The sequence below is a fragment of the Lotus japonicus genome, chromosome 2 (assembly GCF_012489685.1).
Source record: "Lotus japonicus ecotype B-129 chromosome 2, LjGifu_v1.2".
NCBI lineage: Eukaryota > Viridiplantae > Streptophyta > Magnoliopsida > Fabales > Fabaceae > Lotus > Lotus japonicus.
Window position 1 is genome coordinate 19,374,459 of NC_080042.1, and position 16,390 is coordinate 19,390,848.

Here is a 16,390-nt window from a genome sequence, read left to right on the forward strand (position 1 = left end):
GTATAAGCTTATACAATACATTATGAACTTACCTATTGTTTGGTGCTCACTTTGTATTGTATAAGCTTATACTGTAACACCCCGATTTCGGTAGCGTCACTTTAGTAACCAAAAAGAAACTTTAAGTGGAAAATATATTTTTTTTTTTTGATAATACCATCAAGGACTAGAAGAAATAGAAACTCTACAACAAAGGATAACATGCCTAATGTACATAATATAAATACAGCCCCCGCTGTAAGAAGTAAACCACGTCACGAGTAAACCTCCAGTGACGGAAAGCAAAAGAGAGTAACGCCCGTAGGCAAAAGGTACAATCCAAAAGAAAAGGTTAAGTGTCCGCAACACAAACCCACAAAATGAGAATAAGTCAGCCCAGATGGCCTAAAACAGGACCCCCTAGTCCAACCAACTCTCTGTGATTTCCGTAAAGAAACCATACAAAAAGCTATCGGCGGGAAACTACCCTGTTCCCAAAAGAAACAATGACGGTCAGAGCTAAGACTCTACTCCTACACTAATCCTGTCTCGAGTAAGTTGCTCGGTGGCCAGCGGGGTCGGCCACCCATGAACCGTAGTCCTCCTGATCAAGCATCTCCAACCTAGTCCCCCCCGAAGGGTGAACAATCATGAACCGGTCTGCCATGGACATCTGACAAAGGGCGTAGTCCGCCAAAGCACACACAGAAGACGCGAGGGTCAACTCCAAAGAATTATGTAAATAATAAATCCAATAGGTAAAGATAAGGAGTAGCCATTTAGGCTTATAAGTTATAGATAGCATCCTAGGGTTGTACAGTTCACAATGAATATAAAGACGATAATAACAATTAGCATGCATCAAATAGGTTTAACAAGTATCAATCACACTCAGCAACTAAGTCAGTATGCGTGTTGCATGAAATGCAATGCTGGTTGACAAGATGCATTCCGGAAGAAGGATGAACATCAACGAGACGGCCCTAACACCAGCCACGGTGGGTACCTCCCTGCTCGCGTGTCTCTTACACCACACAAAAGTAGTCAGATCAGCAGTGAACCCGTAGGTCTGCCATTCCGTCTGCTACTAAGAACCACCGTAGTGTTCTAAATATGGAAATCCGGGTCTTATGACCATTTTGGAATCCACCGAGGTCCGGAGTTTGTCCCGTGTTAATACCTCAAAATGAGTGCATGAATGCAAAGTGATTAGCCAAACAACGTCTCCGACCTCACTCGACACGTCGCCACGTGTTCTAGCTAACTTATTGTCTCTAAAAAGAATACCCTAAGGCAAATGTCGATTCTGCGACAAAATACAATTAATCATAAAAAGAAAGAATGTAATTATTCATGATAACTTCTTGAATTATCCGACTCATCTCCATCCGATGGTCAAAAATTGCTCAGCGAGCAAAGAGTACCAAAGTACTTGGAAACTTAAAGTTTCCGGCTAAACTTTAGATAGCCAAACAACAAACTGCTCATCGAGCAAAAGAGTATCAACATACTCAGAAACTTACAGTTTTCCCATAACTTGGATTCGACGACAATTCTCATTTTCCAAAACTAATATTCAATCCTAAGCTTGCATCCGAGATTGTTATCATTATTTAAAGGTTTAGAGGTTGTTTAATATCTTATGAATTTTCCTTGTAAAAATAGTTTCCTTTTAGTCTTATCGTATTTCCTATAAGTTTTCAAAGATCCCATAATCCCAAATAATTCCCAGAGAATGTCTCGATCCACTAAAACATAACAAGGCCCGAACTCCGTTCGTCCTTTCAAACTCTCTCCGAAAATCTCATAAAAATTCGGCATGACTTGCCCGTTATCCTCACTCTTCAGTATCACAGATATAAGTGGAATAACATAGTTAAATCAGCGCAATCCAATAAGCATAAACAGCATATTCCAACACATCCTAGATTAACCATTTAGCACATAACATGTGAATCATTTAGCACACAATATCAAGGCATCATGAAATCAACAAGCTCGGCCGAAGCCTCAGAAATCATTTCAGACATTTAGCAATTAAGTGCATAACACATAAATCAAGTCGAATTCGTCGACACCTAAAACATTATCTAGTAATTCAGAGAGTAGCCCTCACCTGTAGATTCTCCAGGGTTCTCTTCTAACACTCCTTCACAATCAACTCCTTGTTCTTCGGGAAATTCCTCAAAAGAACCTTTAGAGTAAAAACCACAGAATTCCATCAGAATCTATCAGAAGCCCAACATTCAATACTCACTAAGGTTACACGAAGTAGCATATACTCCGAGGTACGATAAACTAGCGCGAAAGGACAAGTTTTTGAAAAAGAACTTTCTTCCTCCTCCTAGGGTAGCTCTCGGCCACACATGGTAATTGTGTGTGTCGATTTTTCTTCGATCAAACTTGGTTCCTAGGCTATTATCAGCCGTAACTAAGGTTAATCTAAACTCGAAAAAATTATCGGATCGAAAACTGTCGCAGGGGTATTTTGGTCATTATTTTCAGCTCAGAATTTCAAAATCAGAATTTCGAAAAACAATTAGATGGGGTTGATACCAACGACGATTATGACGACTAATCTTACTAACGCTAAGCTCAGTCGAGGGTTTTAAGCCCAAAGGTTGGAACTTTAGCTAAAAATGGGTATTATGAGCAGAATTGAAACTCGGCGGCAATTCGGCGAGAATCGGCGAATTGTAATCCGCTAAACATGCTCAGGGGCACGCAAGGAATAAGTTTAGATAGAAAGATGAAGTTATTTGGATAGTTTTGCAAAAAGCTCAAAACTTAGAGCACAGAAAAGCATAGAGAAAAGCGGCAGAATTTACGATCAGAAGTAAGGATTAGCATCAGTACCTTGAGGCCTACGCGTAGCAACGAACTGTGGAACGATCAAGCAAGAATCGGCGAAAAACTCTTCTCCTCCTTCTCCTCTTGTGGCCGCGGGTTTGGGTGGGTTTTTGGGTGAGATTTTGTTTCATTTTCATTCTTCAAGCTACACATATATATAGGGAATGAAATGGAAGATATTTTGTAAGATTAGATAAGGATGACTTGGTGGAGGGATAAGGATGGATAGATATTTTGAGAATATCAGATAAGAATGAATAGATATTTATCAAAGATATTTTGAGAAGATATTTTGTGAAGATATTTTTGAGAAGATATTTTGTAAAGATATTTTTGAGAAGATAGTTTGTAAACCGGTACAGATTAGTTTAGATATCGGAGGATTTAACTCATAGAGTTAAGATAAAAAATATAAGAGCGATTCCGATTTTACCTGCACATTCCTCCGTGAATCCTAAGATAGGTTTTGGCGACAGAATTCCAAAACTAAAAAGAGGTTCCTTGGATTTTAAGTGAATAATGCAAAGTCGGTGTAAATCTATTTTACCCGATAAGTTACTTTTTGCAGTGGATGTCGGAAGAGAAAACTTCCTTCTGAAGAAAGATTGAAAATATCAAGAGAAATGGGCGTACGCGTGTGGAATCTTCATCTGAAGCTCCGAATAGAAAAAGTCTTCATCAACCGTTCATTTTAGGTTTCTTGAACTATCAGGGTTTTAGTTTCGGCAAACCTCCGAGGATTGGAATCGGACGTTCGTAGATCCTAGGGTTTCGCCTTGAAACGCTTGTTATAGATGGATTAAGAGAAGTTCTAACATTTCTCTGAAGATTTTTTTTGGAATTAGTTTCCATCGTGCCTTTAAGAGTAAACTAGATATTTACTAGGGTTTCTGCCCTAGGTTTAAGCGTATATCGATCGTGCTATGCCTTTTATCGATTTTGATACAATCCTTAGACTTTTCCTGAACTTTCTCCTTCATAAATTTATTTCATTCGATAAACTCTTGTTCAGGTTTTTCCTTCACGATACATCAAGCCTAATCGTAAATGGAAATCTCTTTCACTTATTCTAAGCTTAAAAACTTGGGTCTTACATATACATTAATCCCCTCTTATATATTAAAATGGTAAGCTTAAAAACTTGGGTCTTACATATACATTAATCCCCTCTTATATATTAAAATGGTGGATTATTTAATCCACCATATAGATGATGGATAAGACATGATAGGAGTGTGATGTATAAACTACTTGAATATATTTAATAAACTGTCACCACCACCACTTCTGCCACTACCGCTGCTGCCGCCGCCACCACCACCACCACCGTCGCCGCCACCATCACCATGCTCCACCACTACCACCATCGTTGATACCGTCATCGTTATCACCACTACTGCCACCACCGCCGCCGCCACCACCCTCCACCATCGCTACCGCCACATCCACCACTACTGCCACCGCCACCACCACCACTGTCGTTGCCACCACCACCATGCTCCACTACCACCACCATTGTCCCCACCATCATCCTCCACCACCACTGTCACCGCCGCCGCCACCACCACCCTCCACCACCATTGTCGCCACTACTACCACCATCGCCGCTACCGCCACTACCACCACCAACGCCGCCGGCACCACCACCTGCCATCACCATCATCACCTTCTAATACCACCACCACCACCACCACCACCTGCCACCACCATCATCACCTTCTAATACCACCACCACCATTGTCGCTACAAAATTATACAATGTATATTACTAAAATTTTATCAGGCTTATCCTACCAGACCTAATACAATCAGGTCTTATATTATCAGACCTTATACTATACAATATACCAAACGAGCCCTTATTGTTTGCAACCTCCCCGTGTTGTTGTTATGGGATTCCTTTTCTCTCTGAAAAGAAACCTAAAAAATTGAAAAAAGAAAATAGAAATGGATATTGTTAATGGTTTTTTTTTAAAGTAGATATTGCTAATATTGTCTATTGTTGCTTTAAACCTACTATTACGTTAAAAAAGCTACTTTTTTGGTGTGTACTAATTCTATTTTTGACAATGTTGAATAATTTTTATTTGAAATGTGAAGTTAAGTATATTGTTTTTCTATTCGATATTACCTTATATATTTATTTTAAAATAATATTATTTAATTTATATGGGTAAAATCTGTACGGTTGAACCAATGAATGAACCTTGAGCCGGTACCATTACTGATTTTATCACGAGTCCGGTTCAAACAACCTTGGTATCAAACTATGAATCGAAGTGTTTTTGAAATAGTGTTTTTTTTTTTTGAAAAAATAAACAGAAACAAAATTAAAAGAGAAAGTGAGCGGAAAAAAAGTGTTGTCTGATCCACGGAGAGGAAAGAGGTAATCGGAGATGAAAATTGAGGTCGAAAACTGAGAAAAAGTTCGATCAAATTAGGGTTAGGGTTAGGGTTTTTGAACGGCTTACACACACTCAATCACAACCAACTCAGATTCAGCCAATCGGAGCAACTACACATCACTGCGTTGTTAGGTTTTTACAATTCCCGAGTTTAATTTCATCAATTTATATGTTTTCCTTCTCAATTTTCAGTGTGTGTACCCGCGAAGTTTTGAACCGTGGGAACTTTTTGTATTTGATTTAGTACAGTTGTGATTCGTGAATTATTGTATCCCTGTTTTCGCCCCAAAAAAATTCAAACTTTCCCTTCTGGGGTTTTGAAATTTTGCTGAATATACAGCGTTCTGAATCGGTGCATTGTGTGTGTATTGTCTTGGTGTTGTTTTAGCTTCACTGGGATTAAGACTTTGTCCAACACAGGGATAGGAAAAAGGTGGCATCAAAAGACTCAAAACAGTGGGAATGATAGGGAATAAATAGGCCAGTAGAAATGAGTAGATTGTCTTTCAGGCCTCGTCCCCTCGATATTCACAAGAAGCTTCCCATTGTCAAGTCCTTCAAGGACTTTGAAGATGAAGAGGCACCGACTTCTACCCGTCATTCGCAATTTCTACGTGCTGTTCCAGAGATTGAAAGTGAGGTATAACTCTTCCTAGTGCTGTGACATTGCACCATTTTTCCAATTGTTCTCTTTCTTAACTTTTTCGTGCATGCCACTATTTTGGCTTGTTTTAAATCTGGTGTTTTGAATTATCTGTATCTCTGTTCTAGTAGTTACCAGCTACATGCTAGATTATGATTAGCATCTAAGTGATGGCTGTTGTACTATATCTCACCAACATTTCCCCTGTACTCGTACAAATAGGAAAACTTGTTCACCTTACTTGTTCACCTTACCGTGTTAACCTGTATGTTCTGTTATTTAGTTTACTAAGTCACGGTTACCTCAATAGCATCTATGATAAATTAGTAATAATATGATGCAGAATTGAAGCTTGATAGTTGAAATTTCTAGTATCCAGAAATTGACCATGGATGTTGCTCCACTTTTAAAAACTGCTTGTAGGAAGGAAACTAGTTATGTATTTGTTGTTTTGTTATAGAAATATTGTTTATTTTATCAGGAGTTTCTATGTAATTTTGTTAGGTACATCATGTTCCTAGTAAGAAACTGGCTGCCGAAATACCTACTCCTCAGTTTGTTATTGTGGATACGTATGAAAGGGATTATTCTTCTACTTTCTCTCAACCAAATTCCTATTTGCGGGCCAGAGGAGGTATTGCCACTAGATAGCTTGTTTAATTAAATTAGAAATAATTTTGGACGGTTCTTTTGTGCATTCCAATTCTTATGCTGAAAGCTCTTTCACTTGTTGCAGCTCGGGCTGAGATTGGAGAGTTTGTTGAGTATGACTTGGACAATGAAGATGAGGATTGGCTTGCAGAGTTTAATGAAGAACGGAAAATTCTGACACCTGAAATGTAACTTTTTAGACTGAATTCTGGCTTTTCTATTTTTGCTAATTTATATATTTGTGGTTGCTAGAGGTTGTTTCAACTTAGTCATTTTCATTAATTGTGTGCGGCTGTGCTGTTTCTTTCCCATTTATTTATCTTCTACAATATGTGTTTCAGACTGCTTGAAATCAAGGGGATACTATTTTGGTCATGGTTTGGTTGAATTATTGAACTATCATTACTGTCACAGTGAACTAGTTCTTAATTATATAGAAATTAGGAAGTAAATTTTGAATTTTGGTCAAAATAGCAATATTTTAAAGGAAAGCAATATAATATGGATCTACTCATATAAAATAGTTATTTAGTCATTCTATAGAATGTTTTTGTCACTGTTATCACGAGGCTCATATTTAATTTAGGATTTGGCCTGTTGAAATGTGAGTATGTGACCGACTGAAAACCTTGTGGTGCAACCCAACAAGGACTTTTCATATGGATTAAGTCATTTTCCTATTCCATTGAGGTTTTGGTTGTTTTCCATGTACCTTTTCATGTGGTCCTGTATTAATTTAATATAAAACCTGCATTATATATACTGTTATCTCTTCCTGTTTTCATTTGACTTGTTTGGTGGATAGGCTTGAGAGTCTTCTTTTCAAGTTGGAGGTATTGGACCATAAAGCTCGTGAAAGAGCTGGACTTATAACACCTACTCTTGGTGCACCAATTCCCGTTCTACTACGACTTGATACTGCTATTGAGGTCAAACTTTTTTAGTGTCTATACGTTCATAATCCATTTTGAATCGTTTTATTTTTATAAGTTAGTTGGTCTAGCTGCTCAATTTACTTAATCGAACTTTAATTAATGCTTAATTATTTTGCACTTAGTTTACTAAGAACAGGCAGTTCATCTGGTCCTTGAATGATTATTTATTAATGTATAAACTAGGAAATATTTATTTAATGTTAATGCCCCTAGCTGTAGTATGCTAAGAAAATGACCTGCAAATTGTCTGGAGAATATGGCATGAATAAAGTTAACTGAGCCCTTTTACAAGTTCTTTTGTAAATGTGCGATGGAGAACCTCACTTGGTGGACTAATCATTAAGCCCCTGAGAAATCAAATTTATGTGAACAAATAGTGCAATATTTTGAAAACAAGTTGTGCAGTGTAACCAGAAAAGGGTTGAAAAACAGTTAGCACTTCAAGTCCAGACTTCAGATATGATGCATAGACACGACATGAGTAGGAAGTACCATACATGTCCAACAGAATGATACGGTTATTCTTGAAAAATATAAGTTACCATACATGTAAGATACATATATATATATATGCATAAAAAGCATAAAATATGATAAATATATAATTTTAATTCCAATAAATCAAACTAAGAACATAATTCTTAGATTTTACTTTATAAAACTAGAATGTTCTTCCAGTTGAATCATGAATGTTGTTTATTTGAAATTTGGAATACAACCCTTAAACTATGATAAACATAATTGTGAAAGAAGAAAAATATGCCTCAAACTTTTAATGCCACAAATAAGCATTAATGTGAAGACGAAAAGAGTCACGTTTAAATAGACTTGGGTGGAGAATGGAATCTTGTGTTGAAATGGAATTATGCATAAAACAAAAAATGTATATTGGCACTTGGAAAAAGTGCAGAAGATGAAAAAAGTAGTGAGACTCTTACTAGGGAAGGTGAACATTGTTCTGATGAAAAAAAGACATGTAGGTCCAAAAGTGTCCTAGTGTATCAGTTAGAGTTTTATTCTCATGAGAGTTCTACTGTGATTATGCTCATTTTGCACCTATCAGTGAAATCAGTATAAGTGTGTTTCTGAAATACATCTCTACAAAATACATTAATGTAATAGTGAGGAACTGGAAATTTTTAGTCTGTGCTGTGTTACTTGTAAGTCCTATTTTTGGTTTGCCACTGATTCACGTAATTATAATTGGTTCCTGAGCATGCTATTAACTACTATGGGTTCCTCCTTAATAATCCCATTTGGAAGTTCAAAATGTCGTTTAGCTTCGAGCTTTTTCTCACGGTGGGGCTTAATAGCAGTGAACTACCAGTAATACATTTAACTCACTGGAGATTCACAGCCTCATGTAACCTTTCTCCTAATCTGTGTGTTATGTGTAGGTCTAGCTCAGAAATGGAAGTGCATTTTTTGTATTGTAGTGTATGCAATTTGTTACAGAAGGGATGTGGTCCGGCTGTGCGCTTTTTATAGTTTGTACAGTTCTCGGGGGTATTTGGTTAGCTTGGATCCCCCAATTATGAAGGGTGTCTCTTCGCCGTTAAACTTGTTATAGTATAGCAACACATATTATACTTCTCTTTGGTGCGACACTCACCGTTGTTTCCATGGTAGTCAAAATCCCGATTTTAATCCCTTAATCCCTTAATCCTACGATTATGCGATTACAGTGCGCTTGGACGATGAAAGTCTGTTGCATAATCCATTTTTAGCTAAACCTGACCGTTAACACGATTAAATACAATTTGATTAAGCTCGACCCTGTGACGCGGGTTTGACTCACGTCCTAAACGTGACTTGTTTCGCCAAACTCCTATTTTGTTTAGCAGCTGAGCCCTTTTCTCATCCTCACTCACGCTTGCGAGGCTCCTTCTTCCTCCACTGCACAGGCGACGAGAGACTGGGACTGGGGTTGGTAAATCAAGTGGTGGTGCTGGGGCTTGTACCAAGGCTGTTTTTGTATGAAATACACATACCTATGAATGTTGAATTATGTTTTATGACATGATTTATGAGTACAGTTCTGTTTAATTGTTTTTAAAAATTTAAGTTTTGGTATTTATGCTATTTTATATGCATATATATGAATTTATATGCATGTGGACATATATAGGAATTTTGCTAAATCTTACCATTAATCTTATGATTATGTGATTTACAATTAACATCCCCTCCCCAATTAAAGGCATAATCCCGATTTTGACTACCTTGATTGTAGGCCTTACAAGTGCAGATCATCAAATATTCAGTTATCCAGTCTGTGTATGATTATTGGAAAGAAAAGGTATGAACCAGCATAAAATTATCACTTATAGTGATATGCCTCCTCTGTTTATCTATTTAACATTCTGAATGATTTTCAATAATTGCCTTCATTATGAGATTTGGAAATTTTACCAGGGCTTGGTATATATTGAGTTATTGACATTAGCATGACTTAGTTTGGATGCTAATGGTTGGAGGGATGTATTGAGACTTCTAGAGTATTCCTTTCTCTTAAGTAGCATAGTAAAGGAGAGGATTACAATAAAGTGTCATGAAGGAGTTGGAAGCAATTAATGAATTTAAATTATCCTTCACTGATGTATACTGTTTCTTTCTCTAATAATTTTGTACTTATCCCACCATGACTTCAACAACAAACATTATTTTCCTACTATGTGGAGTTGGCTAATTGGATTAAGAGATGCCATTGTTTTATGTCATAATAAAGTCTTCAGACAGGCTATTAGATATATTTGTCTTTTTTGATGATTCCATGTAAGGTTTTTCTTGGCCTCTCTTGTATTAATTGGGCTATTTTTCTATTTGATCAACTCTTACTACTACCGATTAGTCTCACATGACCAAACCATCTTGCACGATATTCTTTCATCTTCTGCCTGATAGGTGCTACCCCTACTTTATCTCTGCATGTATTCGTAATCTTATCTTTTATTACATTCTTATTTTTGCAACACTTTCTCAGCTGATGCTCTTGTCGGTCATTATCACCCAACATTCAGTATCAATGTATCATGAAGCATTATTAGCCAGCCCTATGTGCAGTAAAAATTTCCCTTGAGTTTGAAAGGAACATTTCGATCACAAATAATGCCCCAAAAAAATCTCCATTTCATAGTGTAGAGGAAGCTGAAAGTTCTGTATTTCATTGAGCGATTCAGATTTATGAGTCTTGACACAGTTAACTTTTGCTAACAGCTAACAGTTTTAACTGCAAGCCCAACTACCATAACAAATTCTAGGCTCTAGCTACCTCTGAAGGCAGGATAGAGTAGAACTGGATATAGAATACCACACCAATAGTACTAAACTGTGCAATGAATTTAACAGTGCCACTATATATTCACATTTATCTTACTTATAAATTATAATCAATTTTATTTGCTATATGCTTATTTTAGTCTTCATTTACCAAAAATATTGATGCGTCCTCTACTGTCTGTTTGTTGCTGCTGACAGCGTGAGCGGTGGCAAAAGCCCATTTTGCGACGTTTGCAGGTTATCTTTTTAAGCCTTGCAATGAATATATTCTTCATCACGGGTAGATTAGTTTATATGAATTTTTAGTTAAATTTAGAAATATTTGAGATTCATCTACGTTATTACTCAATTCAGCTACAATACCTTCAGCTTTTGTTAAAGATGTTTAATTTACATAACTAGCCATGAAATGATGTCAAATTTTAATATTGGGCTAAAATTACATTTGTCATCTTTATTGGTTTGTTTATGCATATTATTTAGTCATTTAGTGATTCTTCTGAACACAAGTTTTCAAGTTCTTTCGGGACCAATGTTTTTGGCTTATTTCATCTTCTAATAAATAATCTAGTTTTCTTCATTCCTGGATCCATTATTCTTCTCAAAGTTTTCGATGTAAACTCTCTCTTTTGCATCTTGCTGCCAGCGTTAGTAGCTAGGGTTACCATTCCTTTTTTTTTGTTTTACTTTTTTTTGGGAGCAGGGGGAGTTACTTGTTTGCCTAAAGTATTGTGATTGACAAGCTCATTTTTAAGAGTTTTGACATGATGAACTGCAATTTTCATACAGCCGCCTCCGCCCGTTAACGACACCAACCCATATAATGTCTTCCGGCCAAGGGAGAAGGCCCACAGGCTTCACACAAGAAGGGTATGTTTCAAACGTATATTTTTACCTAAGTTTTGGGCAGATATGGTTCCCTTCAACGGATAGATTCATAGAAACTCGTAAGTAATTTTTTGGTTTACTAAGTTTTGATTTTTTTTCTGTTCAGATGCAAAGGAGAGAAAACAATGTGCAGTCATTTGAAAAGCTTCGCCAGGTTAGCTCCTCTGATTATTTCTGATTTAAGCCTTTGTTGAAGTTGGTAAAATTGAGCATGAAGCTTTTTCTCTTCCTGAAGGCTTGATATTCAGTGTGGTGGTAGTGGGTTTTTGAACTTGTGGTTCACCCATACACTACGAACTTCAGTTTAGTTTCTATGAAAGTAAATGTTAGCCTTTATAAAGGATTTGTAGAGGTCTATTCCTCTATTTACTGCTACAGTACAAAGAATAATATTTCTCAATGTGAGGTTAATTTTTTTCCCCCTTTCACCTTAGAAATTTGGAATGTTTTTTATGCAATATATGTAACCTTAAATTTATTTAAGCTCTCTCCATTAACAGGTTAGGCGCAACCTTGACCAAGCCAAGAGCTTGTTGGAAGCTTTGATCAAGGTTTGACTTTTAAGTCATGTCTCGAGTGTTTTACACTATTTATACCGTTTTGTATTCATACTTAGTGTTCATATACAATAATAAACAGAGGGAAGAGAAAAAAAGAGAAGTAATGGAGAGTGAAGTTACGTTACAGAGGATGCAAATGAAGTACAAGGTATGTGTGTCCTTTTACATATTTATTGTGTTGAATCTTTTAATACGTATTTCAAGATATGAGATATGTTCAGTTATGATAAGATAAGGTTAGTTATGAGATATGAGATACGTTATAATACGTTTTGTAGATATATTATAGGATACTTGTCTACAATTGTACTTAATATGCCATATGTAATACACATCAAACTATTCAAATTATTCCAGTACTTTAAGTTTCAAGTTGGGACTAGAGTTTTTTGGTTCAAAAAACCTTGTTTGGATTCAGCTGGCGCTGTAAGGGTCTGAGCTGTTTTTCAAGATTCATCTGGTGCCCGAAGTATCACCATTGGTGACTTTAAACACCTTCGATCTGTCTACTTGCCATTCTCCATAATTGGAGCAGCCTTCATATGCCCTCACACACCATTTTTTTGCCGGAAACTTGCTTTGTGAGGGGTCCACATGCCGCCTTACGTACGTCGTTTGCAGTGCTGCTTATTTGGTTCTGCTTATTTGACCACTCGTGCTTCATGGGTGTCACCATTTTGTGGTCTTTCAACCCTTGTGATTCTGGTTTGGATTATACAATGTTCTCATGACAGAAACTCCCAAAGTTAACCTCGAGTTCCTAAAGTAGGGTTTTCGGTTTCGCCTATAATCACTATGGAGAAGTTGGATGGAAATAATTACATGGGTAGATGTAATGTTGTCGAGGTTTGGTTTTTAGCCTAAGCCTTCATACATTGACAAGACAGAAAGAGATGAGTGGCAGCGAACTCATAACTTCTATCCTTATTATGGCAATCTATTGATCCCAAGTTGTCGGTGCATTCGTCTGTACAAAACATATTATCATATGTTTGGAAAAAAGGCCAAAGTATTGATGCGAATGACTTAATGATGTTCAAAGTTTGTATGAGTCTATTCAACAATTAGAAACTCTTCAGATGAGTGATAATGACCTATCCTCTTATTTGAATCGATCTCAATCCACTATTGCTGTTAATGCTGGTTGGTGATGACCCACATAAGATGTTTGGGAAGTGGATAATATGTTTGTGGTGTTCATTCTTCATGGTCTTCACAAGGATTATGGATCTGTTCAGAATCAGACCTTGACAAATGCCAACATCCCTGCGGTGGAAGAACTCATAGATGACTTGATTCGAGTCCCCTCACATAAGATGATTCCAAACAGCATCTGAGCCAATTCATTTGATCGTGGAGGTGGAGATCGAGGATGTGGATGAGGTTGAAGCTTACCAAGTCTTGCAGCTTTTGGTGCTCAAGCCTACTTCTCATTGAATGAATCTATATAATTTTAAAAAGAATAATGTTAGTTACTTACTTTCACTGTCACAATCATTAGATGAAATGAAACTTTATATTCTAAAAACTTAAATCATTTAACATTGACTTACATGCTCAAAAGTATTCCAGTACTTCAGGAACGGGCAATGATTGACGACATGGCAACTTTAGAATCTAACCATATGTGGTACTGGGTACTTATCCCACCTCCTAGGACATCTATTGTTGACTGTCAATGGCTCTTTAACATTTAGGTGGACCTTCATGGGTAGGTGTATCGTTTGTGGCTAAAAGTTACTCATAAGTCTATGGTGTCTACTATAGTGGTACATTTTCTCTCGTGGAAAAGATGGTCTCAATCTGTCCCTTTTATTTACACAGACAAGGGTCATTGAAATTGTTGGATACTCTATTTAGATTGGGCCTGAGATGTGAGGGACAAACGTTCTACCTCAGGTTATCATGTTTTTATCCTTGTTTCATGGAAAAGTAAGAAGCAAAGTACGGTAGCTAGATCAAGTACAGAAGCTGAGTACTGGGCAATGGGGCTCACAACTTGTGAGCTCCCATAGTTGAAATATTTAAATTAGGAGTTGTAGTTTTGAGATGTTTATCCCACGGGTTAATTTGACATAACCAGTCAGCTTTGAATCTCTCCTTCAATTGAGTCGTTCATGATAGAACAAAGCACATATAAGTTGATTGCCATTTATCAGAAAGAGAAACATTTCTGGTATCACCAAAACTTCCTATGTTTGCTTGGAGGATCAACTTGCTGATATCTTCATCATATCATCATATCCTTACTGAAATCATATATATGTTCCAAGCTAGATGCATATGATCTATACACGCTTTAGCTTGAGGGTGAGGGTTGAGATAAGATAAAATTAGTTATGATATATGGGATGTCGTTTGTTCTGATGAGGTAAGATTAGTTATGATAAGTATTATCGTATTTTAGACAGGATTAGTTTTGTAGATAATGTTCTGATTTTATTTTGAGATAGACTAGGATACCTATTGTTGGGATGGACTAGAAATCTTGTGGATATATTATACTCCAAGTCATATGTAATGTAATACACATCAAACTATACAAATTGCTTAAATACTCAAAGTTTCAAGTACACAGGAGCTGACTGTTAAAGTTAACTCCTATAGAATGAATCTTGACCTGGTTAAGAGATAAGTAAAGGCCTAATTAGCAATCTCTATGATCTAGTTCTTAATTGGTTCAAAATATTCCTTCTTATGAACTTATAGGTCTTATGACTGGACTTTTTGTTTTTAACTTTACCCTAAAACTCATTGTGAAGTTGTTTTGTTGGAATTTATGAACTGATGTATAATACTCTACTTCAGCATGAAACTGAGTTTTTGGAGGACAACTTGGCACTCTCTGGATTTACTCCCTTCTCTTCCAAGTTTCCTTCAAGTGAAGAGGAATTTTTCGATTCAGATGACATCATGACAAGCCGTCTTCCTCGTTCACGGTCTACTGCAATGCAGACTTTGCCATCCTATGACGCCAACCTGCCCGTGGTTCCTGCAGTTAGCACAAAACAGGAGTTTAAGAGGAGATACGTTCCACATGGATGGCCTCATAAACTGGTACTTATATATGCATACATTGCCCATGGTTTCATATATTTTGGTGTAATTTTGATGATTCCTTTAGATTTCCTAGTCGTGTTTTTTTGAACCTTGAGTATGGTTGTTGATGAGTTGAGTTGTGTGGCATGGGATTATGCAGGATCCTCTTGAGCCAGTTTTATTGTTCACAAAACCTCTACTTCCAGATAAGTTGGCTATGGCTGGTATTCTACCTCCAGATCCTATCACCCAAAACGGGGTGTCAGCACCACCGTTTAAATTTCGTGGAAGAATTGGTAGAGGCGGCCGGATAATATTTGACCGGTGGAATCCGCTTATGCAAACTCCGATTGATTGTGGTAATTCTTACTATATGCCACCAAAACCAAGACCTTCGACGTGTAACTAATTTGTTTATATAATCTGGTGCTAATTGGTACCTACCTGTTGGTTAGGATTTAGTTGATAAATCATTAGGAAGGTCAATGTTGCAAGGGGAGCTTGTATCTAAACATGATTTAGGCCTGCAAGTTTTTTTCTTGTTATGAGGCCTAGTATTGTATTGGGGCAGGAAGCTAGATACATTTTGTATTGATATATGTTGAAGTGAGTATTTCATTGCCTTTGCTCATGCACTGGGCTTTTACACCCATAAATTAATAGCATTTCTAAATAAATAAATAAATAACAAAACAATCTAATTTCGAAGTTGGTTCCCGTAAGAGCTTCATTTGTTTTCTGTTAACTCTCAAGGTGACTTTTTTTCATGGTCTTCATCTTTATATTGTTAATTGGCCTTGTGGTTGAGCATATAGGGTGCATGACCCGTTTTGACTTGTTACATCTTTGGCTGAGATGTTGAGGAAATAATTGATTTTTTTGGGGAGTAAATAATCATATTGGTCTTCAAAAGATATTATGGGCTGGTGGTTTTGTCACACGGAAATGAAATTTGTCATTTTCATTTTTTATGGACCAAGGGTGGATATTGAAAAACTATTTGAGTTTATCTTTTTGGTATAAGAATTTAGGCATGTGTTTCACTGATGTTTAGACAAATAGCTCATTTATGTATTATTTTTTTGAGCTTATTTTGGCAATACTTTGTAACCAAAAATATATTAACTTATGTGTAAGCCATTATAACTACTTATGACTTTA

The 16,390-nt window shown here is 36.8% G+C and overlaps 1 protein-coding gene across 3 annotated transcripts; it reads left to right on the forward strand.

Moving 5' to 3' along the window:
- Positions 1-5,137: 5,137 nt before the first annotated feature.
- Positions 5,138-15,860, forward strand: LOC130737737 (uncharacterized). Of its 3 annotated transcripts, none has more exons than XM_057589578.1 (13): positions 5,138-5,366; positions 5,623-5,874; positions 6,382-6,511; positions 6,614-6,716; positions 7,334-7,457; positions 9,697-9,762; positions 10,941-10,979; positions 11,532-11,612; positions 11,737-11,784; positions 12,131-12,181; positions 12,270-12,338; positions 14,999-15,247; positions 15,390-15,860. In XM_057589578.1, exons 2-13 carry the CDS (start codon positions 5,725-5,727, stop codon positions 15,636-15,638), a joined length of 1,359 nt encoding a protein of 452 aa, XP_057445561.1. In that variant the 5' UTR covers positions 5,138-5,366; positions 5,623-5,724; the 3' UTR covers positions 15,639-15,860. The 3 variants fall into 3 exon arrangements, with proteins under 3 accessions (XP_057445561.1, XP_057445562.1, XP_057445560.1); XM_057589579.1 differs by having other exon boundaries at positions 5,138-5,361; positions 5,655-5,874; XM_057589577.1 differs by having other exon boundaries at positions 5,139-5,366; positions 5,655-5,874.
- The last annotated feature ends 530 nt before the right edge of the window (positions 15,861-16,390 follow it).

Excerpts from the sequence above, each read along its gene's own strand:
- LOC130737737 (XM_057589578.1), top strand. The coding sequence starts at position 5,725 with ATGAGTAGATTGTCTTTCAGGCCTCGTCCCCTCGATATTCACAAGAAG. Across the intron at positions 5,875-6,381 it reads TTCCAGAGATTGAAAGTGAG|GTACATCATGTTCCTAGTAA; the intron begins GTATAACTCTTC and ends TAATTTTGTTAG. Across the intron at positions 10,980-11,531 it reads CCATTTTGCGACGTTTGCAG|CCGCCTCCGCCCGTTAACGA; the intron begins GTTATCTTTTTA and ends ATTTTCATACAG.